The following is a 26717-nucleotide window of genomic DNA, read 5'->3' as shown; positions in this document are numbered from 1 at the left end:
ATCATATCCTCGATCCAAAAAGAGATCTCCCATCTCCCTCAGCCTTTTTTCACTTAATTTGTCTTCTGACACAATGCGGCGTACCCGCATCAACTGGCTTTTTGGTAGGGAGTTCTTTAAAGATTGAGGATGTGCACTACTTGCTAACAAAAGATCATTCCTGTCAGTCTCTTTCTTATACAGATCTATCCTGATTCTATCCTTATCTTTAAAAACCAAAGTGTCTAGAAAGGCCACACTTTCCTCACTGTGAACCAGGGTAAACTTGATATTCCTTGTAGAGAGATTTAATGTATCCACAAACTGCAATAGGCTTCCAATGTCGCCCAGCCATATGCCAAATACATCATCAATATAGCGCCACCATGTGGTGTCATATTGTTTAAAAAGTTTATTACTATAAACAAGTTTTTCTTCATATATACTCATATAGATGTTGGCATATGTAGGGGCGACATTGGAGCCCATTGCTGTACCTTGCTTTTGAATATAAAATTGGTCTTGAAATAAAAAGTAATTGTAACGAAGTATAATGTCTAATAATTCCAATACAAAATGTTTCTCTTCCCCAGTAAAAAAATTTGAATCTGTCATCATTTTGTCCACTGCCCCCACACCCCCATCATGACTGATGGAGGTGTATAGGCTGGACACATCCATACTGAAAAGTATACATTTATCTAGAGAAACAGAGATATCCTCCAATTTATTTAGGAAATCCCCAGTATCTCTGATGAATGATTGGGACTCCACTACAAACCTCCTCAAGATACGATCAAGATAAACAGAAACACCTGAGAACACACTGTCCACACCTGCCACAATTGGACGACCCGGTGGTCTCATCAAGTTTTTATGGATTTTTGGTAGTGTATATATGACAGGTTTTCTCGGGTGCCTGTTTATCAAAAATTATTTTTCTTCATGTCCAATAATGCCTTTTTGAATAGCAACATCAATACATTTGTTTAATTCCTTCTGAATGATAAAAACAGGATTATATGCAATCGGCAAATAGATATCCTTATCAGACAACTGGCGTAATATTTCTGATACGTAATCCCCTTTATTCTGTAACACAGTGGCTCCGCCCTTATCGGCAGATTTAATTATTAATAGTTTGTTATTTTTAATATTCAACAAACTATCTCTCTCCTTTCTAGAGAAATAAGATACCCTGTGTTTAAATTTAAATCCCCTGGTGCTGTGTTTCTTTTTCAATTTATTAATATCACAATACACTTGGGAGATAAATGTATCTATGCTCTTATGGTAATATTGAGGATTAAATCTTTTTTTGTTTTTAAATTGTAATCTCTTAAGACTTAATTGATCCCTCGAACTTGATCTATATATATTCACATTCTCAGATGTTACTACATTCCCCTCATTGCTCTTTAATGCAAGAAATGATTTCAATTTGATCTTTCTAAACAATTTATATAAATCCTGATGAAGTTCAAAAAAGTCACATTTATTTTGTGGGCAGAATGACAATCCCTTATCCAGGACACAAAGTTCCTCATTTTTTAAGATTTGATCCGAAATATTAATCACCAGTCTTTCCTTTTGCTCTTTCATAGGTTGTTCTGTCAATACCTCACCGATATTACCTATTTCTTGCGCCGTGCTCGACTGCTGCCTTGACGGGTACTGCGTGTCTGTTTCCCCGTTCCTGTGACTGTGCTTTTTCCCTCCGCGGCGGAATCGTTTGCCGCTGTTTCGTCTGAGTCCCCCGTTGATTCACTCGAGGTATTCTGCGACATACCCTCTCCTCTAGGTCTCCGCTGTCGCCGCCATCTTGGACCGGAAGTACCACCTCCTGACCTGTTCTGCGGGTCATACTTCCAGCGGTAGACTCGATCTGTCGAGTAATCTTCCTCATCACGGAGGAACTTCAATCTTTTCCTTTCTTCTAGCGTTTTTCGTAATTCCGCTATCTGGGAATTAACCCCTGCAAGAAATTTGTCCATCTCATCAATGGTAAGTGCTGCCTTTAACTCTGCCTCTAGACGACCAATATCCGATTGTTGTAATTCTAGCTCTTTTTGTAGAAACTCCACAGTGAGCACCATAAGGTCAAACGAGCATTTATTTAAAATGAGCTCAAATTTCTTGCAATATTCCGTGTTATCCACCATCAGAGTGGGTCTGGCACTCATTTGAAGGCCCCGGGGAATCCTTCTCACCCGGTAGTATTCAGCTAATGTGGTTGAGTGCAGCTCAAAGGCAACATGTTTTTTAACAGCTCTTTCATAATTATTACCAGCTTTATCCACTGGCAGTACCTTTAGGAAGTCTCTGGATCCCAATGCCAAAGTAGTGATCCTAGATGCCTCCAAATCTGTGTAAGCAAATGTTGTTGTACTCAAGTCTGCATTATTTCCAGTCTCCATTGAAACAGCGGTGCAAGTGACTAGTGCAGTAACATATATAATCAATCAATCATGAAAGTCCAGCTCACACTGTTATTGGATGGGTGCACGCTATCGCTAGGCACTGCACAGCCCAGCAATCAAATTCCAAAACAAAAAAGTGAATAGCAGCACTCCAATAGAGTTTTCAATTATTTATTGCATATCCAGGAGTACAAAAAAATAGCAACGTTTCGGACTACATGTCCTTCATCATGCCATATATACATCACTTCCTATCCCTCCTTATATACTCCTTAGGACACACCCACAATCTAATTAACTCTTTACAAACTCCTAATACTGTTTTATTACTTCAGCATATGTGGGTATCCTAAATATTAAACATCAAAATACTAAAATAATTTTCAATCCACCTATATTACATAAGAAGGTGAAAAATACACAGAATTTATTGAAGGCATCAATATTAATTAGAAAACATTCAATTTAAAGAAAAAAGCAAGAAAACCATACTTAGCATATGTCAATTTCAATTATAGGTTTCCTGTATCATTACTATTTTTCTTTTTTCTTTTTTCATAATATCACCACACATTCTCAGAGTCTGGGTGCCATCTAACCTCGTATACAATACTGACCATCCAAGAAAAAGAGAAAAAAAAGAGAGATAAACATAGAAATTAGTAATCATAAGTTAACAATTTTTAAAGGAAAAATTCCTAAAGAAAAACAGACAAATCATAATCCTTGTTCATACCAAATGGAACTAATGAATTCAAAGTAAAAATCCAAAATGCCTCTCTTTGTTTCAAATGTTGTTCCCTATCCCCCCCTCGTCTACCAGGGGGAACATGTTCCAGAATTTGGAATCTGAGTTGGCTCACCCCATGTTGGGCTTCTAAAAAATGAGTGGCTACAGGGGATTTTAGATTCTTTCTCCTGATATTTGATTTATGCTCTGTGATTCTATCACGTACCCTACGGGTTGTCTCTCCTAAATAAATCAAACCACATGGGCATTTAAGGAGATAGGTGGCATACTCTGTATTACATGTTAGAAAATCTTTGATCCAAAATTTCTTCCCTGACTGTGGATGTACAAACGTGGATCCCTTAATCATACTATTACAATGGGAGCAACCAAGACATGGGTAGCAACCCAAATTTTTACTTGTAATATATTTCTGTTTTTCACTTTTAGTACTCCCAATGTCTGCCTTTACCAAAGAATCTCTTAAGTTCATACCTCTTCTATATGCAGGCATAGGTGTCTGCTGAAATTCTGGTATGTCTGAATTACAATTTACTAAGATGTACCAATGTCTGCAAATGATCTTATGAATTTGTGTACTTAATTCATTGTATTTGGAGACAAAAAACAATTTGTCCCCATTTCTCTTTTTAACTTTCTCTTGTGGTTTTAACAGACTCTCTCTTGTCATCTCAAGTGTCTTATCAATTTCCTTGTGGATCATGTATGTATGGCATGTATGTATGGCATGATGAAGGACATGTAGTCCGAAACGTTGCGATTTTTTTGTACTCCTGGATATGCAATAAATAATTGAAAACTCTATTGGAGTGCTGCTATTCACTTTTTTGTTTTGGAATTTGATTGCTGGGCTGTGCAGTGCCTAGCGATAGCGTGCACCCATCCAATAACAGTGTGAGCTGGACTTTCATGATTGATTTATTATGTATGTTACTGCACTAGTCACTTGCACCGCTGTTTCAATGGAGACTGGAAATAATGCAGACTTGAGTACAACAACATTTGCTTACACAGATTTGGAGGCATCTAGGATCACTACTTTGGCATTGGGATCCAGAGACTTCCTAAAGGTACTGCCAGTGGATAAAGCTGGTAATAATTATGAAAGAGCTGTTAAAAAACATGTTGCCTTTGAGCTGCACTCAACCACATTAGCTGAATACTACCGGGTGAGAAGGATTCCCCGGGGCCTTCGAATGAGTGCCAGACCCACTCTGATGGTGGATAACACTGAATATTGCAAGAAATTTGAGCTCATTTTAAATAAATGCTCGTTTGACCTTATGGTGCTCACTGTGGAGTTTCTACAAAAAGAGCTAGAATTACAACAATCGGATATTGGTCGTCTAGAGGCAGAGTTAAAGGCAGCACTTACCATTGATGAGATGGACAAATTTCTTGCAGGGGTTAATTCCCAGATAGCGGAATTACGAAAAACGCTAGAAGAAAGGAAAAGATCAAAGTTCCTCCGTGATGAGGAAGATTACTCGACAGATCGAGTCTACCGCTGGAAGTATGACCCGCAGAACAGGTCAGGAGGTGGTACTTCCGGTCCAAGATGGCGGCGACAGCGGAGACCTAGAGGAGAGGGTATGTCGCAGAATACCTCGAGTGAATCGACGGGGGACTCAGACGAAACAGCGGCAAACGATTCCGCCACGGAGGGAAAAAGCACAGTCACAGGAACGGGGAAACAGACACGCAGTACCCGTCAAGGCAGCAGTCGAGCACGGCGCAAGAAATAGGTAATATCGGTGAGGTATTGACAGAACAACCTATGAAAGAGCAAAAGGACAGACTGGTGATTAATATTTCGGATCAAATCTTAAAAAATGAGGAACTTTGTGTCCTGGATAAGGGATTGTCATTCTGCCCACAAAATAAATGTGACTTTTTTGAACTTGATCAGGATTTATATAAATTGTTTAGAAAGATCAAATTGAAATCATTTTTTGCATTAAAGAGTAATGAGGGGAATGTAATAACATCTGAGAATGTGAATATATATAGATCAAGTTTGAGGGATCAATTAAGTCTTAAGAGATTACAATTTAAAAACAAAAAAAGATTTAATCCTCAATATTACCATAAGAGCATAGATACATTTATCTCCCAAGTGTATTGTGATATTAATAAATTGAAAAAGAAACACAGCACCAGGGGATTTAAATTTAAACACAGGGTATCTAATTTCTCTAGAAAGGAGAGAGATAGTTTGTTGAATATTAAAAATAACAAACTATTAATAATTAAATCTGCCGATAAGGGCGGAGCCACTGTGTTACAGAATAAAGGGGATTACGTATCAGAAATATTACGCCAGTTGTCTGATAAGGATATCTATTTCCTGATTGCATATAATCCTGTTTTTATCATTCAGAAGGAATTAAACAAATGTATTGATGTTGCTATTCAAAAAGGCATTATTGGACATGAAGAAAAATATTTTTTGATAAACAGGCACCCGAGAACACCTGTCCTATATACACTACCAAAAATCCATAAAAACTTGATGAGACCACCGGGTCGTCCAATTGTGGCAGGTGTGGACAGTGTGTTCTCGGGTGTTTCTGTTTATCTTGATCGTATCTTGAGGAGGTTTGTAGTGGAGTCCCAATCATTCATCAGAGATACTGGGGATTTCCTAAATAAATTGGAGGATATCTCTGTTTCTCTAGATAAATGTATACTTTTCAGTATGGATGTGTCCAGCCTATACACCTCCATCAGTCATGATGGGGGTGTGGGGGCAGTGGACAAAATGATGACAGATTCAAATTTGTTTACTGGGGAAGAGAAACATTTTGTATTGGAATTATTAGACATTATACTTTGTTACAATTACTTTTTATTTCAAGACCAATTTTATATTCAAAAGCAAGGTACAGCAATGGGCTCCAATGTCGCCCCTACATATGCCAACATCTATATGAGTATATATGAAGAAAAACTTGTTTATAGTAATAAACTTTGTTTACTTTGTTAAAAAACTTGTTTATAGTAATAAACTTTTTAAACAATATGGCGCCACATGGTGGCGCTATATTGATGATGTATTTGGCATATGGCTGGGCGACATTGGAAGCCTATTGCAGTTTGTGGATACATTAAATCTCTCTACAAGGAATATCAAGTTTACCCTGGTTCACAGTGAGGAAAGTGTGGCCTTTCTAGACACTTTGGTTTTTAAAGATAAGGATAGAATCAGGATAGATCTGTATAAGAAAGAGACTTACAGGAATGATCTTTTGTTAGCAAGTAGTGCACATCCTCAATCTTTAAAGAACTCCCTACCAAAAATCCAGTTGATGCGGGTACGCCGCATTGTGTCAGAAGACAAATTAAGTGAAAAAAGGCTGAGGGAGATGGGAGATCTCTTTTTGGATCGAGGATATGATGAGAATTTGATCCACAAGGAAATTGATAAGACACTTGAGATGACAAGAGAGAGTCTGTTAAAACCACAAGAGAAAGTTAAAAAGAGAAATGGGGACAAATTGGTTTTTGTCTCCAAATACAATGAATTAAGTACACAAATGCATAAGATCATTTGCAGACATTGGTACATCTTAGCAAATTGTAATTCAAACATTTCAGCAGACACCTATGCCTGCATATAGAAGAGGTATGAACTTAAGAGATTCTTTGGTAAAGGCAGACATTGGGAGTACTATAAGTGAAAAACAGAAATATATTACAAGTAAAAATTTGGGTTGTTACCCATGTCTTGGTTGCTCCCATTGTAATAGTATGATTAAGGGATCCACGTTTGTACATCCACAGTCAGGGAAGAAATTTTGGATCAAAGATTTTCTAACATGTAATACAGAGTATGCCATCTATCTCCTTAAATGCCCATGTGGTTTGATTTATTTAGGAGAGACAACCCGTAGGGTACGTGATAGAATCACAGAGCATAAATCAAATATCAGGAGAAAGAATCTAAAATCCCCTGTAGCCACTCATTTTTTAGAAGCCCAACATGGGGTGAGCCAACTCAGATTCCAAATTCTGGAACATGTTCCCCCTGGTAGACGAGGGGGGGATAGGGAACAACATTTGAAACAAAGAGAGGCATTTTGGATTTTTACTTTGAATTCATTTGTTCCATTTGGTATGAACAAGGATTATGATTTGTCTGTTTTTCTTTAGGAATTTTTCCTTTAAAATTTGTTAACTTATGATTACTAATTTCTATGTTTATCTCTCTTTTTTTTCTCTTTTTCTTGGATGGTCAGTATTGTATACGAGGTTAGATGGCACCCAGACTCTGAGAATGTGTGGTGATATTATGAAAAAAGAAAAATAGTAATGATACAGGAAACCTATAATTGAAATTGACATATGCTAAGTATGGTTTTCTTGCTTTTTTCTTTAAATTGAATGTTTTCTAATTAATATTGATGCCTTCAATAAATTCTGTGTATTTTTCACCTTCTTATGTAATATAGGTGGATTGAAAATTAGTTTAGTATTTTGATGTTTAATATTTAGGATACCCACATATGCTGAAGTAATAAAACAGTATTAGGAGTTTGTGAAGAGTTAATTAGATTGTGGGTGTGTCCTAAGGGGTATATAAGGAGGGATAGGAAGTGATGTATGTATGGCATGATGAAGGACATGTAGTCCGAAACGTTGCTATTTTTTTGTACTCCTGGATATGCAATAAATAATTGAAAACTCTATTGGAGTGCTGCTATTCACTTTTTTGTTTTGGAATTTGATTGCTGGGCTGTGCAGTGCCTAGCGATAGCGTGCACCCATCCAATAACAGTGTGAGCTGGACTTTCATGATTGATTGATCTAAAGTTGGCCAACACTTTTATCAGTGATGCAAGTATGCAAGTTGTTAGTCTGGGAACCAATATTTCTAGTTTTGCGATACTAGCCCACAGAGCCCTTTGGTTAAAGTCTTGGTCTGCGGATATGACTTCTAAATCCAAGCTTCTGTGTCTACCTTTTAAGGGTAAGACTTTATTTGGTCCTAGTATGGCAGATATCATTTCCACGGTTACTGGTGGAAAGGGAGTGTTTTTACCACAGGATAAGAAAAATAGACCCAAGGGTTGTCAGACTTCTAATTTTCGCTCCTTTCGTAACTTCAAGAGACAGAGATCTACCTTGTCTTTTAAATCTGAGCAAGCCAAGAGTTATTGGAGTGCTAGTCAGCCCTGGAACAAGGGTAAGCAATCCAGAAAGCCTTCTGCTGAGGCTGTCAGCATGAAGGGGCCACCCCTGATCCAGTTCTGGATCAGGTAGGGGACAGGCTTTCCTTTTTTCAGCCAGCTTGGATTTGCGATGTTCCATATCCTTGGGCAATGGATGTAATCTCCCAGGGATACAGGATTGGATTCAAGTCTTGACCCCCTAGGATCAGATTCCTATTATCAAGATTATCTGCAAACCAGGAAAAGAGAGAGAGAGACCTTCTTAAACTGTGTAAGGGAATTGTCCTCTCTGGGTATGATTATCCCAGTTCCTCTAGCAGAACAGGATCAAGGATTTTATTTAAATCTTTTTGTGGATACCAAGGAGGGAACTTTTTGACCCATTCTAGACTTAAAGTCTCTCAACATATTTATCAAGGTGCCATTCTTTAAAATGGAGACTATTCGTTCTATTCTCCCTTTATTTCAGGAGGGTCAGATAATGACCACTATAGACCTAAAGGATGTGTATCTTCATGAGCCTATCCATAGGGAACATTTTAAGTTCCCCCCGGTTTGCTTTTTTGGGTCAACATTTTCAATTTGTAGCACTGCCTTTTGGCCTCACCACTGCTCCTCAAATCTTTACAAAGGTTCTAGGGGGTCTTTTGGCTGTGGCCAGATCTCTAGGTATTGCGGTGGCTCCTTACCTGGACGATTTCTGGGTCCAGACACTATCTTTTCAGTTAGCAAGATCACATACAGATTCTCTGTTAGCTATTCTTCGCTCTCACGGATGGAAGGTGAATCTAGAAAAAAGTTCATTGGTGCCAAGTAGCAGGGTATGTTTTCTAGGTACAACCATAGACTCAGTATCTATGAAGATTTTTTTTGACGGAGGTCAGAAAATTCAAGATTCTGGAGGCTTGTCATTCTCTTCAGTCCTCTGTTCATCCATCGGGGCTGTATGCATGGAAGTAATTGGTCTCATGGTGGCATCCATGGACATTATTCGGTTTGCTCACTTACATCTGAAACCTCTACAGTTATGTATGCTCAATCAATGGAACGGAGACCACTCAGATCTCTCTCAGAGGATAGTTTTAGACTCTCAAACAAGGATGTCTCTGTCTTGGTGGATCTCCCAGGACCATTTGTCTCAGGGTACTTATTTCCTGAGACCTTCTTGGAGATTGTGACCATGGATGCCAACCTATTAGGCTGGGGAGCAATTTGGGGGTCCCTAGAAGCTCAGGGACTTTTGGACTCAGGAGGAGTCAGCCCTCCCTATAAATATCCTAGAATTAAGAGCAATGCTCAATGCTCTATCAGCTTGGCTTCAACTGAGTTTAGTCCTGTTAATCAGATTTCAATTGGACAACATCACTTAGGTGGCATATATCAACCACCAAGAATGAATTCGGAGCTTGTTAACTATGAAGAAAGTGACTATCATTCTTCAGTGGGCAGAGTCTTACAATTGTCATGTCTCTGCCATTCATATCCCAGGGTGGACAACTGGGAAACGGATTATCTCAGCAGGCAGACATTTCATCCAGGGGAATGAGCTGTCCATCTGGACGTTTTCTCGATGTTAACCCTCAAGTGGGGAGTTCCGGAGCTTGAGCTGATGGCATCTTGTCTAAAGGCCAAGCTTCCAAGCAGGAGCAGGCTTCAGTGATTCTATTAGCTCCAGCCTGGCCTCGAAGAACTTGGTTTGCGGACCTAGTGAGGATGTCATAATTTCCCCCCATGGAAATGGCCTCTGAGGAAGGATCTTCTACTTCAGGGTCCCTTCCTCCATCTGAACTTAGTCTCTCTGAAGCTGACTGCTTGGAGATTGAATGCTTAGTCTTGTCCAGAAGAGGTTTTTCTGTGAAAGTTATTGAGACTATAGTTCAGGCTTGTAAGCTTGTTACTCGCAAGATTTATCATAAGGTATTGCGTAAATACCTTTATTGGTGCGGATCTAGGGTTTTTTCTTGGAGTCAGGTGAGAATTCCCCGTATTCTGTCGTTTCTTCAGGAGGGCCTGGAGAAGGGTTTATCAGTCATTACCCTAAAGGGTCAGATTTTGCCTCTGTCGATTCTTCTGCAGAAGGGCATGGCAATTTTGCCAGATGTTCAATCTTTTGTCAAGGCTTTGGTTAGAATCAGGCCTGTATTTAGGTCTATTGCTTAATCTGGTTCTGCAGCAGGCTACATTTAAGCCTATGCATTCTGTTGATTTCAAGTTATTGTCCTGGAAGGTTTTCTTTTTGCTGGCAATTTCCTCTGCCTGTAGAGTTTCAGAGCTTTCGACTATACAGTGTGATTCTCCTTATCTTATTCTTCATGTAGATAAGGTGGTTCTCCATACTAAATTAGGATTTATACCTAAGGTTGTCTCGGAACGCAATATTAATCAAGAAATTGTTGTTACTTCATTTTTTCCTAATCCTTCCTCTAAGAAGGAGTGGTTATTGCACAATCTGGATGTTGTGCATTCTTTAAGGTTCTATTTACAGGCTATGAAAGATTTTCGTCAATCTTTTGCTCTTTTTGTTGTCTTTTCAGTTAAACAGAAGGCCACTTCTTCTACTCTCTCCTTCTGTGTGAGAAGTGTTATTCGATTGGCTTATGAGACAGCTGGACAGCAGCCTCCAGAGAAAATTATGTCTCTCTCCACTAGTGTTGTCACTTCCTCTTGGGCCTTTAAAAATTATGCTTCTATAGAACAGATTTACAAGGCGGCGATTTGGTCATCATTGCATACTTTTTCCAAATTTCACAAATTTGATGTTTTTGCCTCAGCTGAGGCTTCTTTTGGGAGGAAAGTTCTTCAAGCAGTGGTGCCTTCTGTTTAGGTTTGCCTGTCTTGTGTATCCCTCCCTTCCATTCTGTGAACTCTAGCTTTGGTATTGGTTCCCACTAGTATTCGTGGACTCTCCATGCCATTGGAAAGAAAAGATTATTTATACTTACCTGATAAATTATTTTCTTTCCTGGCATGGATAGTCCATGAACCGTCCTCATTTTTAAGACAACTTTTTGTCATTTTTCTAAACCTCAGGCACCTCTATACCCTTTGTGTCTTCTTTTCTTTCCATAATTCCTCGGCTGAATGACTGGGGATTGTGGGTAGTGGGAGGATACTGCCTCCACCTGGTGGCCAGGAGTTGAATTTCACTAGTAATTGAATGGATTTGTGGACTCTCCATGCCAGGAAAGAAAATAATTTATTAGGTAAGTATAAATTATGCTGTTCACACCTTCCCCCATAGAGGTCAATGGAGCAAATAAAGTAGATAAAAACACTTTATTTGCGCACAAAACCATTTGCATATTCTCATGTGCACTAACTCGGCATGAAAATATGAATATTTCACATTCCAATGTTCTTCACATATGTTCTATTTATTCATAAATACAAATTTCTACAAATATCTGATGGTATTTTGCACAAATATATATTTATACTTAAATAAATAGATTATTATATATAAGTCTAGATATATGTATATAAATAAATATATATATATATATATATATATATATATATATATATATATATATATATATATATATATATATATATATATATATATAAATACTTTGAACATATTCTGCTATGTGCAGAACATTGGAGTGTGAAATATTTACAGTAAATACACAGTATAACACGTATTAACTTATTAAATATGAATATTGCTTAAATATGCTTTATCATCGTTTTATCTACTTCACTGCAAATGCTTTAATGTCTATATATGTGTACATATATACACATATGAATACATAAAAACATATGTAGACACATTTAAACATATATATATATATATTTATATGTATATATATATATATATATATATACAGTATATATATGTTAAAGCCCTTTACCCACCTTTTTTTTCTAACACCTAAGACCTCAAATCTTTGAGCCCTTATAACTTTTGTGTGCAATATTTTTTTTAATAATTTTAATCAGATAGTGTTATTATGAGTGTAACTATACTTGTAATGTATTTTTGATGCGTTTTGTGACACTTTTCTGTGTCACAAAACAGTTAACTAGCGCTTTGAGGACAAGGTAATCATTGTAACGTAAATCACGATTGTGCTCAAGTGATTGCAATTAATTTCAACTTGTAATACCAGAGGTAAACCTGATAAGTACAGATGGGCGAATGGGTTTATATTCAAATTTGAATGTTAAAACGTTGGAGAAATTCGATTTATATAATTGAATGTTGATAGGAGCACATTTTCTTAAAAATTATATTTGGAATGTAACTTTTTAATTTGAATGTCACATTCAAATTTGAATTTCACTTTCGAATTCTAATGTCACATTCAAATTCGAATGTCACATTAGAATTCGAATATGACATTCAAATTTGAATGTCACATTCAAAATTGAATATTACATTTATAAAATACAGTTATAGACTAGAAATACTATTTCGAATATGAATGCTACATTTGAATTTGAATGACATATTCAAATTCCAATATTACATTTATAAAACACAGTATTAAACTAGAAAAACAATTTGGAATTCAAATGTGACATTTGAATTTTGAATGTAGCATTCGAATTTGAATATTACATTTATAAAAGTAATAACAGTTGTAGACTAGAAATACTATTTTGAATTTAAATATTACATTTATAAAACACAGTATTAGACTAGAAATACTATTTTGAATTTGAATGCTACATTCGAATTTGAATGTAGCATTCAAATTCGAATATTATATTTATAAAACACAGTTGTAGACTAGAAATACTATTTCGAATTCAAATGTAACATTTCGGAATTGAATGTGATATAAAATACATAGCTAAACATTCTATTATTCGAACAAATATTTTCTAATGTTATTGAAAAATTTGAAAACAAAAATTTAAAAATAGAATGTTAGAATGTTATATAAACATTCGAAATTTGATTCAAATGAACTAATGTATCAAAATTTGTTTTAAATTTTGAATTTTTAGAACCATTCGCCCATCCCTACTGATGAGCGCAAACACCTGTAATAAGCCCCTTATTGTTTGCGTGTAACTGTTACAGCTCCACTTGTAATCTGGCCCTTAATGAGCTATGGTTCCAGAAAGATAACTGAGTTTGAGCCACATATGTAAAGCTCTAGTTTGTAAACATTCCTTAAAGGGACATGAAACCCATTTTTTTTCTTTTATGATTCAGATAGAGAATACAGTTTTAAACAACTTTCCAAATAACTCCTATTATTTATTTTGCTTCCTTCACTTGTTATCCTTTCCTGAAGGCTTTATCTAGGAAAGCTCAGGAGCAACAAAGAACCTAGGTTCTAGATGCTGATTGGTGGCTGCATATATATACTGAATGTCATTGGCTCACCTATGTGTTCAGTTACAAACCAGTAGTGCATTGCTGCTCCTTCAACAAATGATACCAAGAGAATAAAACAAATTTGATAATAGAAGTAAACTGGAAAGGTGTTTAAAATGGCATGTTCTACCTAAATCATGAAGAAAAGATTTGGGCTTCATGTCTCTTTAAGGAAGAAGACTGTGTCAAGGGAGATATGTTTCCTGGATCAAGTATTTTAGCAATTTCTTTGTGCACACAATTTCATTCAGTATAGCATAACTGAACCTCCAGCAATCCAAATACTACTGATTCTAAATATAATTGATTTGGATTTGACACACTTTGCACATTTGAAGAATCAAACAGGAAAATGCACACATACTGCTGGAATGTAATATTTACTCATATCGCTTAGGTCCCTTGTTCTTCGATGAAGATGATTATGCATATAATTTTAAGGAATTCCATGTAGAATGCCGAAAAACATTAGGCACTATCTTAAATTTCTTTTGAACACAAAAAACATACACAAACAATGACTGGTCTTAGACTATAATCTCAAAATGTTAAAAAAAAGTACATCACTATGAAACCTTTTTTTTAGTTTCAATTTAAAATTTATTTACCCAAAGGGATATGAAACAGTCTGTTTTATTATTGCAATAAAAAAGTGACTTATACTTCATAAAAAATATTGCAATATGTACTATTAAATAATTTTAAAAAGATTTTACCTATTATTTTTATGTATTTAAACTTAATTTGTGCAGTGTCCAATACTTCCTGCCACAGTCCTTAAAGGGGGCTGGGATTTCTTCAGGTAAGCATATCTAGCTTGCTGTCATAAAAAAAAAAACTTCTATATTAACAGGGTAAACAGTTTTGCTCATGCTCAGAAGAGGCAGAATGCAACCTAAGTTATCAACATATAAGTTGTCTTATTCCCTGAGTGCAGTGGCTACAATGAGAATTGCTCATTTTGCTAGAAAAAAAGTAAACTGTTTGCTGTTTTTTTTTTACACATTCTGTTTCTTGTTATGCTTACTTCAATTTAACATATTTGTTTTTAATAAAGGAGCGCTGTTACTGATCAAGTTAACTTTTGTTTTTGTTACATAATTAACATATAGAGTGTCTGTAAAACAAATATAAAAATAATACAGCAAACAAAAATGTGATGCCTACAACAAAAAATGCTGTTAAGTGTATACCTTTAAACATATGTAAATATGTTTTTCCCTATTAACTGGTCTACACATGGGTTTAATTGGTAACATTTTGCCTATGCAATAACTCTTTTTTTATTCTTTTTCATTATTAGCAAAACGTTGTATAAATAAAAGGCTGGCACAACTCTCCACTGAAAAAAAGGATGACATACTTAGTGCAATTTATTCAGATAAAATTTTTACAAAAAAACAACTGCCAGGTCTTTTTGCTGAACTTCAGATTGGTGGCGTTGAAACAGTAAGTCCATTTGCTCGTTTAACATGTGTTATGAATTCCTTGTCCTAAGCAAAAAATTAAAGCTGAATTTGTTTGGGAAAATATGTAAGGGTACCAAGAAAAAAAATAATAGAGGATAACAATCTTCTCATGAGAGAAGAGGGAGAAATATAATGAGAATTTGTTTAAATAAGCTATTTGCAGTTTGCCTTTTATATGAGTATGTAGTTTAATACATTTTAAAGTTTGGACTGAACTTGTGTACACTCACTTAAAATCCACAATTGTTGAAGTTTCCTGTCCATTAAAATGAATTTATAAAGACACTAAGAAACATATGAATATTTGAAGCTACACACAATATTAATATAAGGTCTGTTTCCTGTGCATATGAAGAGGTGAGATCAAGTTCTAAGATTATATGTGATTATAGAGAGCTATATCAATAGAAACAATGGCACCCATTGGACCTTTATGCCACCAGAGTATCATTTGTTGTATGAAATAAGGGAGACCCTTAAAACTCCCTTTCCATGGGTGAGTCTCAGAGCCCTCAGCCTCCTTATAAGGAGATTTTAAAAAAAATAATAAAGCCAAAGGTTTTTATGAACCTTATCTTTCCCTAATAGAAATTCAGAAATGACTTCATGATGTAATAAAAACCATTTTCATCTTATGATACGATAGAAAAAATATTTTAGACTGTTCCAGTAAAATCAGGTGAATTTATGGGGCTAGAAACTAATTGTATTCTCCCGAATGGATGGGAAGAAATGTATCTAAGACACAGTATGTAATGTGTTGAGTGCCCCCTCCCGTTTTTCTGTACTACACAGGGTAAATAAAAACTCTTCTGAGTGAATAGATTTAGTAGCCTTACCCCTTTATCGGCTACAAGGCCTAACTGGCATCATTAAAACCTCCACAACTAGTTAACTGATTTTGGGTCTCACTCCTATAGTAAGAGGAAAATGCATGAGTGCAGGATTGACGTGGGTTGGGAACTCTGTCCTGCTATCCCTCCTGCTGATTTCCCTTCAGGTAAATGAATAAATCCTTTAAAATAATTTTGCATGCATTCGTTAAGTTTTTTTTTGTTAACAGCCAAATGTAACTGCATCACATTTAGTATTTTTTTGCATGCATCCAAATTTGCATATTTAGCAACAAGCAAGCTCAGACTGCATTTCTGCTCCTAAGCCTTAACTAGGTATGCTTTGTTAACAATGGCTACCCAAAGAAATAAGTACATTTGACACTGGAGAATAATTGAAAGAATTCCTAAAATTGCATGCTCTATCTGAACCATGAAGGTTTAATTTTGATTTTCCTGTCATATAGCATTGTCTTTTCTTTTTCTATTTCTGGACATTACATAATATATGGTAGTGACAAACTATTTTACATTTTTAATACTAAATTCAGTCTGTTATTTGCAAAAGAATATAATTATAATTCATTCTTTTCTTCACAGACTGCAAATTCTTTAATGTGGTTGCTTTTTAATCTTTCAAGAAACACTAATGCTCAAGACAAGCTTCTAGAAGAAATACAGAATGTGCTACCAGCAAAGAAAACGCCAAGTGCCGATCTCTTACTCAAGATGCCTTATTTAAAATCCTGCATAAAAGAGTCAATGAGGTACTAACCCACATTATTTAAATTCTCTCATGTTTTATATTATGATTATGCTACAAAACTTATATGGACATGAATATCCTCTTATTTTAGGCTAACTCCTACAGTGCCATTTACAAGTCGAACACTGGAAGAAGATACAAGTCTTGGTGGATTTTTGATCCCACAGGGAGTAAGTTCAGTATAAACTTATATTTATACAAATATCACACATGCCCACTAATACTCTTTTTTTATACATGTGATAGCTGTGATAAGAAATAGGTATGAGAAAAGACAGATGAAAAGCAAATAAGAGAAAGAATTAGAAATGATAAGTGAAAGGACAATCAAAGGGGGTGTGAGAGGGGCAGCGAATGTAAGTAAGAGATGGAGAGAGAGGGTGTGAGAGGGTAAGGAAGGATATTTATGTAGAAAAAGATTCCTCTAGGGGTCAATCATTTGGAACCAAGGAGAAGGAAGAGCTAATGCAGCTCCAAAGTCATGACTGAAGTGCGCCAACAAGCTCCTTGAAAAACCCAGTCCATAGTATTTGCTTTAAAGTTATGTGATAGATGTAGAAAAGCCACCGTCCAAAACAAGGCTGCTAAACAAATTCCACAGAATATATCACGCTTCAAAATAAATAAAGCCGCATTACATGGTTTACAAGACATATAAAATATCACAAATAGGAGGAGTTAGTTTTTAAGACCATTGTTTACATTTGCAAAACAAAAGTTCAATATAAAACAAATGAAAATGACTAAATATTGAAACCTTCTGCCTACTACTAACAACCAGTAACATCTTCATCTGCAAGTGAGGTTACTGGGGAAGAAATAATACAATTTAATTCCAAAACCATATAATTCTAGCTATGGGCTTCATCTTTTAAACCTCACAGGGGTGGCGCGGTTAAAATACCCTGTTCTTTCTGGATGATCAGTCACACAAGAGCAGGTAGCGTAGAACTAAAGAAATGAGAGTGCCTTAAAATAATAAATAGAATATGGTTCTATATATTACATATACAAGAAATACCCTTGTTGGGCTGCTATCTAAAATATCAAGAGATCGGAAGATCATTTTATAAAATTGACAGTGCCACAAGCAGGGAAGCTTAAATTAATATGGTTTATTTAAAAAAACTTGCAAACAATATGTGCAAATTGTATATAAAAACAAAGTAAATGCAGCGGGTCTTAGTCACTAAGCTTTACAAAGTTACACATTTAAAATACTAAAAATAAAGCACAAAGTGAAGAGACAATAGATCTACTTGCCTGGCCAGGTTTGCACAATCCACACAACGTATTTCTGGGCTCCTCTCCCTTCCTCAGTTGTGACTAAATTAGGGGAGGAGCCCAGAAATATGTTGTTTGGATTGTGCAAACCTGGCCAAGCAAGCAGTACTATTGTCTCTTCATTTGTGCATTATTTTTAGCCTTTTAAATGTATAAATGTATAACTCTGCAACGCTTAGTGACTAAGACTCACTGCACTACCTTTGTTTTAATATGCAATTTGCACATATGGTACATTTCCTTGTACAATAGATATATATGGGAGCCTATGTATCTACATATATTACTTTGTGTACTCTACATTCTGCTGATTGATATAAACATATAAATAAAAATAAATAGATAATTGAAACATATATTACAAGTCTTTTAAAACAAATAAATAACATGGCTCTTCTAACAGAATGGAATAGAGATCACGTAAAATGTATTGTAAAGCTCTGTACATCTTATGATGCTACTGTTCCTTCAAGGCTAATAAACAGTTTTTTTCTCTAATGACACCATCCAATATTCATATAAGAACTTTTTATTATTATTTTCATGCTTTTCAGACAGACATTTTCCATGTAGCCTACCTATATTTTGACACTTCAGGTTAACTGATGTATAGGATAATAAATACCCAGAGCTTTTTTAATGCAGGAATTGTAAACAAATCTGTTCAGTAGTTTTTAGTTATATAAAAATGCAAGGTGTCGATAACAAAATCCATTAACTATAAACTAAAATATATGCATAATCATTTACACTTGTTGGTAGCTAAAACCAAGATAGTCCAACCTGGGGAGAAATATCATTTTAAAATGTCTGCAGTAAACATAACTTTTTAGGATATGTTCTTGTTAATGATATTCTTGCACCTTTTTCTTTAAAGGTGCAGATATTTTCATGGTAACATGGTAACATTTTATTTTAACAAAACTGTTTTCAATTTGTAATTAAATAATGTTATGATAAAAATCATAATAGCATTACGCAATATCTCCAATTTTTGTATTTGAAATAGACCATCGCCATGATTAATTTTCATGCAATGTCCTGGAATGACAAGTTCTTTCCTGAAGCTCGAAAATATAAACCTGAAAGGTGGTTGAATGAAAAACAAACACTTAATCCATTTGCTAACATACCCTTTGGCATTGGAAAAAGAATGTGTATTGGACGTCGCTTGGCAGAACTGCAACTTCAATTGGCTCTTTGTTGGGTAACATCAATTTTATTACTTTTATGAACATAGAAGGCTTTAATCCAAGAAGACTATAGCATATTTGCATATAAAAATGATCTGATTTTTATAATCATAGTTAATGTACCCATACTTTTATAGTATCGAATTATGACTTTTAACAAAACTTATTAATTAACCCCTTAAGGACTGGGCATTTTAGACAATATATATATATATATATATATATATATATATATATATTTTTAGTAGACAACCCAAAGTATTGATCTAGGCCTATTTTGGTATATTTCATGCCACCATTTGACCACCAAATGCGATCAAATAAAAAAAATCGTTAACTTTTTCACAAACTTTAGGTTTCTCACTGATTATTTACAAACAGCTTGTGCAATCATGGCACAAATGGTTGTAAATGCTTATCTGGATCCCCTTTGTTCAGAAATAGCAGACATATATGGCTTTGGCATTGCTTTTTGACAATTAGAAGGCCGCTAATTGCAGCTGTGCACCACACTTGTATTATGCCAAGCAGTGAAGGGGTTAATTAGGTAGCTTGTAGGTTCATTTTAGCTTTAGTGTATAAATTACCCTCCCACCTGATACATCCCAACCCCTGGTCCCTCCCTGATACCTCTCAAACAGCTCTCTTCCATCCCCCACCCGCCAATGGTCACCCCCATCTTAAGTACTGGCAGAAAGTCTGCCAGTATGAAAATAAAAGGCTTTTTTTTTCATATGTTTTCTGCAGTGTGGGATCCCCCCTTACACCACAACCTACCTGATTGCCCCCAAACAGCTCTCTAACCCTCCCCTCTCTACCTATTTGCCACCATCTTAGGTACTGGCAGCTGTCTACCAGTGCCCAGTTTGCTGCAAATTAGGCTATTTTTTTATTTTATTTTTTAAAAAAAACAAGTTTTCCGTAGTGTAGCTGCCCCCCTCAAAATCCTCCCCCTCCCCCTCTTAGATCAATTTCCCACCCTCTTATCCCATCCCTCAGTATGATACCCCTCTCCCTCCACTCTCCTTCCCCCTCCCAGTCCCTCTGACTATTTTTTTTCCTTAGCCGTAGCGGTCCGTTCCAGAACTTACCTTCCTGCTTTTCAACAAAGGATAACAAGAGAACAATTTAATTTGATAATATAATTAATATGGAAAGTTTCATAAAATTGTATGTTTTATCTGAATCATGAAAGAAAAATTCACAGTTATATGTCTTTGCTCTGTAATATCTTAAATCTGTTTATGTCTTTCACAGTTGTGCTTGGTCTTTGCACTAAAAGGCGACAAGATAGATTCTGCTCCACTAATTGTGGACCAGATTACAAGTGGAGTGCTAACAGTTATGCCCAAGTGATAAGAGGGGTTATTGCGTGTGTTTGTGTGTTGAGTTTTATCGCTTGTATTATAAGTTGAAAGTAAATGCGATCTTTTGAGCAAAATTCAAGGTAACGCTTGTCGGGTTAGCGTGTTCTCAGAGCTTTGGTTAACTGTTTTGCAAAACAAAAAAGTGTCACAAAACACATAAAAAATGCATTACAAAATACAGTTACATTCATAATAACACCATCTAATAAAAAATGATTTTAAAAAATATTGCAAAAAAAGTTATAAGGGCTCAAAGATATGAGGTCTCAGGTTTTAGGAAAAAATGGCATGCAAAGGGCTTTAACACTGACATATATACATATAAATCTCTAAAGATGTATATGTATGTATATTCAGTATATAATGTATGTCTATATATGTGTACATATGTATTTATGTGTATATAAGTATTTACAGACATGTAAACAAATAAATACATATGTACACACAAATAAAGACATATATACAAAATAGAATAAGAATAGCGCTCAGGAGAAATGTATCACTAGTAACACTGACACCAGTTCGTATGAAAGTCACAAGTCACTATTCACTAGATAGTGTAATTTCTTGTGTAGACAAGGGATTCCTCAAAGTTCTTGCAGCTTGATCCCAAATCAGGACTTGACTTCAAAATGAAGCACACTTTCAAAGAATCTAGAAACAAAAGAGGGGGAGGAGCGCACAAAACAGAAGGAACCCTCTGGTGTAGTATGTCAGAAGAAAACAAATAAATATAACAAAGTGTCAAATGAATGCTCACCATAGAATCCTCAATCCTATATGGTCGATGTCAGCAGGTAGAGCGAAGCATCATAGATGTGCCGGTAATAATGTTTCAATACAGCTTGTCTCCTCTCAAAAAGAAGCAGATTAGACTCATACAGAGATGCACACGAGTAGCGACTCAAAACGTAGTGAAAAGCAATGACAGGACTTTATTTATTTTGCTATACATAGCAGCACAATGCTCTCTCTCTCTCTCTCTCTCTCTCTCTCTCTCTCTCTCTCTCTCTCTCTCTCTCTCTCTCTCTCTCTCTCTCTCTCTCTCTCTATATATATATATATATATATATATATATATATATATATATATATATTATAGGATTTGTAGAAAACATCACTATCTGGGCTTATATATAAGGTACAATACTCTTTTAATACATACCAGTATGGTATGTAATTAAGGAGTATTGTACCTTATATAAGTCCAGAGAGTGCTGTTTTTTGCAAATTCTAAATGTAGGCATAGCTATATATTGTACCAAAATGCCATCAGATATATGTAGAAATATATATTTATGAATAAATGGAACATATTCTTCTATGTGAAGAACATTTAAATGTGAAATTTTCATGTCGGGTTACCATAATTGAGAATATGCGATCGGGTTTGTGTACAAGTAGCGTGTAAGCTTTTTCCCACACTTTTTTGTTCCGATGACATCTATGGGGGAATAGGTTGTTCTGCACGCAATAATCTAAGTTAGGCTTTTTGCGCTCGTTGGGTTAGCGTGCAACTGATAACAGTTTACTTTCAACTCATAATACGAGCGCAACCTGAAGCGTGCAAAAAAATTACTACTAGCGCAGTTAACGCTAGAGCGGGAGTGATAATTAGTATTCTGCTGGTAATCTGGCCTTATATTGACAAGACCTTTATGTCTTGTGGATGTGATGAGGGGCTGAAATAAATCTTTTTGAATTGCAATTTTTTTGACATATGCCATTGCGGCAATGTTTTTGTGCAATATATAAAAAAAACTAGTTCTATTAGATCTAGATCATTGACATGAAAAAAAGATAGCTGGTTGGTTCAACTTAAACATTACTTTAAAAAAATGCATCTTTATCTCTGAACAAATAGACCTCAAAATTAGAATTTTATACAATATGCTATCTACTAGAAGTAGTTACTAAAACTATGCAGAATGTGTTTTTTCTACATTACTTTATGTAAGTTTTGACTCTTTCCTGTGACTAGTACTAATTTTTGATCACTTACTATAATCAGCTCATAGGTTCAAAGAATAATGTATAGACACACACATATATATATATATATATATATATATATATATATATATATATATATATATATATATATATACTGTATATATATACTGTATATATATATATATATATATATATATATAATTTATTTGAATGTAACAAATGGAGCAACATGAATGATTATTAATAGATGTTTATAAACTTTATTTATTTATGTATTTATTTACTTGTTTGTTTATTTTTAGTTGGTACAGCATTTTCAGATACTGGCAACTGATGAAGAACCAGTAAAATCTATTGTCTCTGGCTTGATGATACCAGCAAGAAAATTACCTGTATCTTTAAAAAGACGCTAAGTATGTATCTTTGAAGTTTAAAGATTGTTAAACATAAAGTTTAAATAATATGAAAAAATAAGTTTGTTGAAAGCTTTCAACCTTTAAAGGAACATAACACTTTTAGATTGAAATTGTAAAATAAAATGTTTAATAACTAATAGTAAAAAATAATATATTTTCATTATTTTGCCCCTTTTTCTTGTAATTTAAATTGTGGGTTTCCCCTTTCTGAGAACTGGAAGTGCACACTGCATGCCTGGTCCTGCTATGCATCTGTTCTTAACTGGTCTCAGCAAAGCTGATAGAATAGCATCATGCAAAACAATGGAAGTTTTGCTTGCAAAACAAGTCAGGGTTTGCCCCTCCAAATAAGGTAAAAGATAGAAATAGTTTAGCCATGGAAAAACAATGGCAGCAAGCAAGGTATTAATATTTTTAGAATCATTTTATACTGATACTGATATGTTATTCTATTGTAAAATAACAGAAAAATAATGTAATCACAATCACCTAGATTACAAGTTTTGCGTTCATGTTTTAACGCTGAAAAAAATGTTAATTTCAGCGTTAAAACAGCAAGTCTTGTCGGTATAGCTGTACTGCAAGCCTTTTAGCCTGTAACGCAACATCAGTCCCACACTCGCAAAAATTACATTTTCATGGGACTTCCATAGCGCTGCCATCACAAGTTTTGCGTTCTGGCTAAAAAGCTTGCGTTACACCCTATAATGACAAGATCCGTAACGACATCTGAGAGCAGTAGTTATAAGTCTTACGCTATAAAACCGTTACATAAAACTCATAACTAAAGTGTTACAAAGTATTCTAACACCCATAAACTAACTATTAGCCACTGAACCGAGGCTCTCCCGCATCGCAAACACTAAATTAAACTTATTAACCCCTAATCTGCTGCTCCCGACATCGCCGCCACTAATACAATTTATTAACCCCTATTCCGCCGCTCCCCAACATTGTCATCACTATAATAAAGTTATTAACCCTAAACCACCGCCCTCCCGCATCGCAAACACTATTTGAAAATAATTAACAATAAGCAATAAACTAATTTAAACTAGTAACCCCTAAACCTAACGCCCCACTAACTTTATATTAAAATAACAATTTCCCTATCTTAAATTAAATTAAAACTTACCTGTCAAATTAAAAAAACTAAGTTTAAACTAACAATTAAACTAATATAACTATTAAACTAAAATTAAACTAACTACCAATTAAATAAACTATATTACACATTAAAAAAATCCTAACACTACAATAAAAAATACAAACTATCTAATTACAAAAGAAAAAAATTACAAAAAATAACAAACACTAAATTACGAAAATAACAAACAAAATTATCAAAAATAAAAAAGAAATACACCTAATATAATAGCCCTATAAAAATAAACAAGGCCACCCAAAATAAAAAAAAAACCCTAGCCTACAATAAACTATCAATAGCCCTTAAAAGGGCCTTTTGTATGGCATTGCCTTAAGTTAAACAGCTCTTTTACCTGTAAAAAAATGCAAAGACCCCCCAACAGTAAAACCTACCACCCAACCAACCCCCCAAAATAAAAAAAAACTAATTCTAACAAAAACCTAACCTACCCATTGCCCTGAAAAGTGCATTTGTATGGGCATTGTCCTTAAAAGGGCATTTAGCTCTTTTGCATTGCCCTGAAAAGGGCATTTAGCTCTTTTACTATAAGCCCAAACCCTAAACTAAAAAAACAAAAACCACCCAAAAAAGTTTAAAAAATCCTAACACTAACCCCTGAAGATCCACTTACAGTCACTGAAGTCCCGCTTGAAGGATCTTTATCCCGGCGGTTCCATCCAGGCGGCTCTATCTTCATCCAGGCGGCAGGCGGCTCCATCTTCATCCAGGCGGCATCTTCTATCTTCATCACGGCGGCGTCTTCTATGTTCATCCCGGTGGCACGGAGCAGGTCCATCCTGAAGACATCTGGCACAGATCATCCTCTTCATATGGTCGCCGCTGTATACTGAATCTTCAATGCAAGGTACGCAATTCAAAATGGAGTCTCTTGCATTCCTATTGGTTGATTTGATTTTGGAATTGGTATGGTATTTCTACAAGTGAATCATTTATTAGATGTAGAGCATCAAACAATTAAAAAGAGAGCACATTTCTATGTGTTTTTTTGCACATCCAGTATACTTAAATTATGATTTATGCTGTGCATATTTAAAGAGATATCAAACCCAAAAAAATGATTTTGGCATTTAGCCAGAGCATTGAAATATATAAACGTTTCCAATTTACTTTTAATTTACAATTTTAAACAAATTTCAAACTTACTTTTATTATCAAATTTGCTTCATTCTCTTGCTAGTCTTTGCTGAAGGAACAGCATTGCACTACTGGAAGCTAGCTGAACGCATTTAGTTAGCTAAGCCCAAGAGACCAAAGTATGCAGGCACCAAACACCAGTTAGCTCCCACTAGTGTATAATATGTGAGTATTAATTTTAAACAATGGATACCAAGAGAACAGAGCACATTTGAAAATAGAAGTGATCTTAAAAGTGTTTTATAATTACATGCTCTATCTGGTTCTTGCAAGTTTAATTTTGACGTTCCTATCCATTTAATACACTTTTTACCTCTATGATTACTTTGTATCTAAGTCTCTGCAGATTGCCCTCTTATTTCAATTATTTTGACAGACTTGCCTTTTAGCCAGTCAGTGCTAAAATAACTCCATGGGAGGAAGCACAATGTTATCTATATGGCACACATGAACTGGCGCTGTCTAGCTGTGAACAACTGTCAAAAGAAAAACTGACAAAATGCACTTAGATAAGAGGCAGCCTTTAAGGGCTTAGAAATTAGCACATGAGCCTAACTAGGTTTAGCTTTCAACAAGGAATACCAAGAGAACAAAGAAAATTTGATGATAAAAGTAAATTGGAAAGTTGTTTAAAATGGCATGCCCTATCTGAATCATTAAACTTTAATTTTGACTAAACTGTCCCTCATTTTTTTTTAAACAGCACTTTTGTAAAATGTATCACAATTTTATAACCAAGCAGACTATTTGTTTATGGCATGAATAATAAAAGATTTCAGATCTTGAGGGGTATGTCTTATCATAGTAACCCTTTTCACTACTAAACCATTTAAATAACTGTCATGACCTTTTTTTAGACTTTCCCACTCAAACAAATAATTGCCAGTCTAGACGTGGTATTCCATGCCAACACCCTCATGGAATTCTATTAAAAAATGAGCTGTCCTTGCAAGTGGTGAGATGTCTGCAATATAAATTATGAGAGCGCTCTGCTTTATAAAACTTTGCATTGGAGAACCAAGTACACAGAGAGAACCTGGCGTATGTTAAAACTTTAAAATGACGCCTAAAACAAATCAAATTACACTGTTTGCAGTGCATTGTACCATATATTTGCTGTTAGTTTTGTATGCATAGGTTTGTCTTTTAGAATAATTAGAGTTTTGAATATTTTGAGCTTACCACCTTTTAATATGTGAGATCTGTAGGGCGGAAATATTTACAGAATTACACTGGGATTTGAGAGACAATTTCCTATACCCATGGAATGTACAGCCCATTATACAAAGAAAAAAAAACGATGCTTTGTATTTTGTACTTGTAATTTGCAAGTACAATGTGGAGTGAAATTTGTGAGTTATAAGACGAAAGCTCTGTATTTAATGCATATAAACAAAACAGTAATATCCATGTGCAAGGTTAAAAACATTTTTTTATTTACCAAGACTATGTGGCAGAAAGAATAAGGGATTGAG

General features: G+C 35.1%; 1 protein-coding gene across 1 annotated transcript in view; it reads left to right on the top strand.

The window, feature by feature from the left end:
- Positions 1-26470, top strand: part of LOC128661616 (1,25-dihydroxyvitamin D(3) 24-hydroxylase, mitochondrial-like) — a gene marked incomplete at its 3' end in the record, with an annotated part of 78705 nt that extends 52235 nt beyond the window's left edge. Inside the window, exons 7-12 of the mRNA XM_053715849.1 lie at positions 14960-15105; positions 16559-16725; positions 16816-16894; positions 19018-19215; positions 22827-22932; positions 26451-26470. Of these exons, the coding sequence (XP_053571824.1) occupies positions 14960-15105; positions 16559-16725; positions 16816-16894; positions 19018-19215; positions 22827-22932; positions 26451-26470 (716 nt within the window). The remainder of the gene's footprint in view (positions 1-14959; positions 15106-16558; positions 16726-16815; positions 16895-19017; positions 19216-22826; positions 22933-26450) is intronic.
- Positions 26471-26717: the final 247 nt, after the last annotated feature.

The sequence above is a fragment of the Bombina bombina genome, chromosome 5, assembly GCF_027579735.1.
Source record: "Bombina bombina isolate aBomBom1 chromosome 5, aBomBom1.pri, whole genome shotgun sequence".
NCBI lineage: Eukaryota > Metazoa > Chordata > Amphibia > Anura > Bombinatoridae > Bombina > Bombina bombina.
Note: the sequence above shows the minus strand (reverse complement) of the source record. Positions and strands in the feature narration are given on the sequence as shown.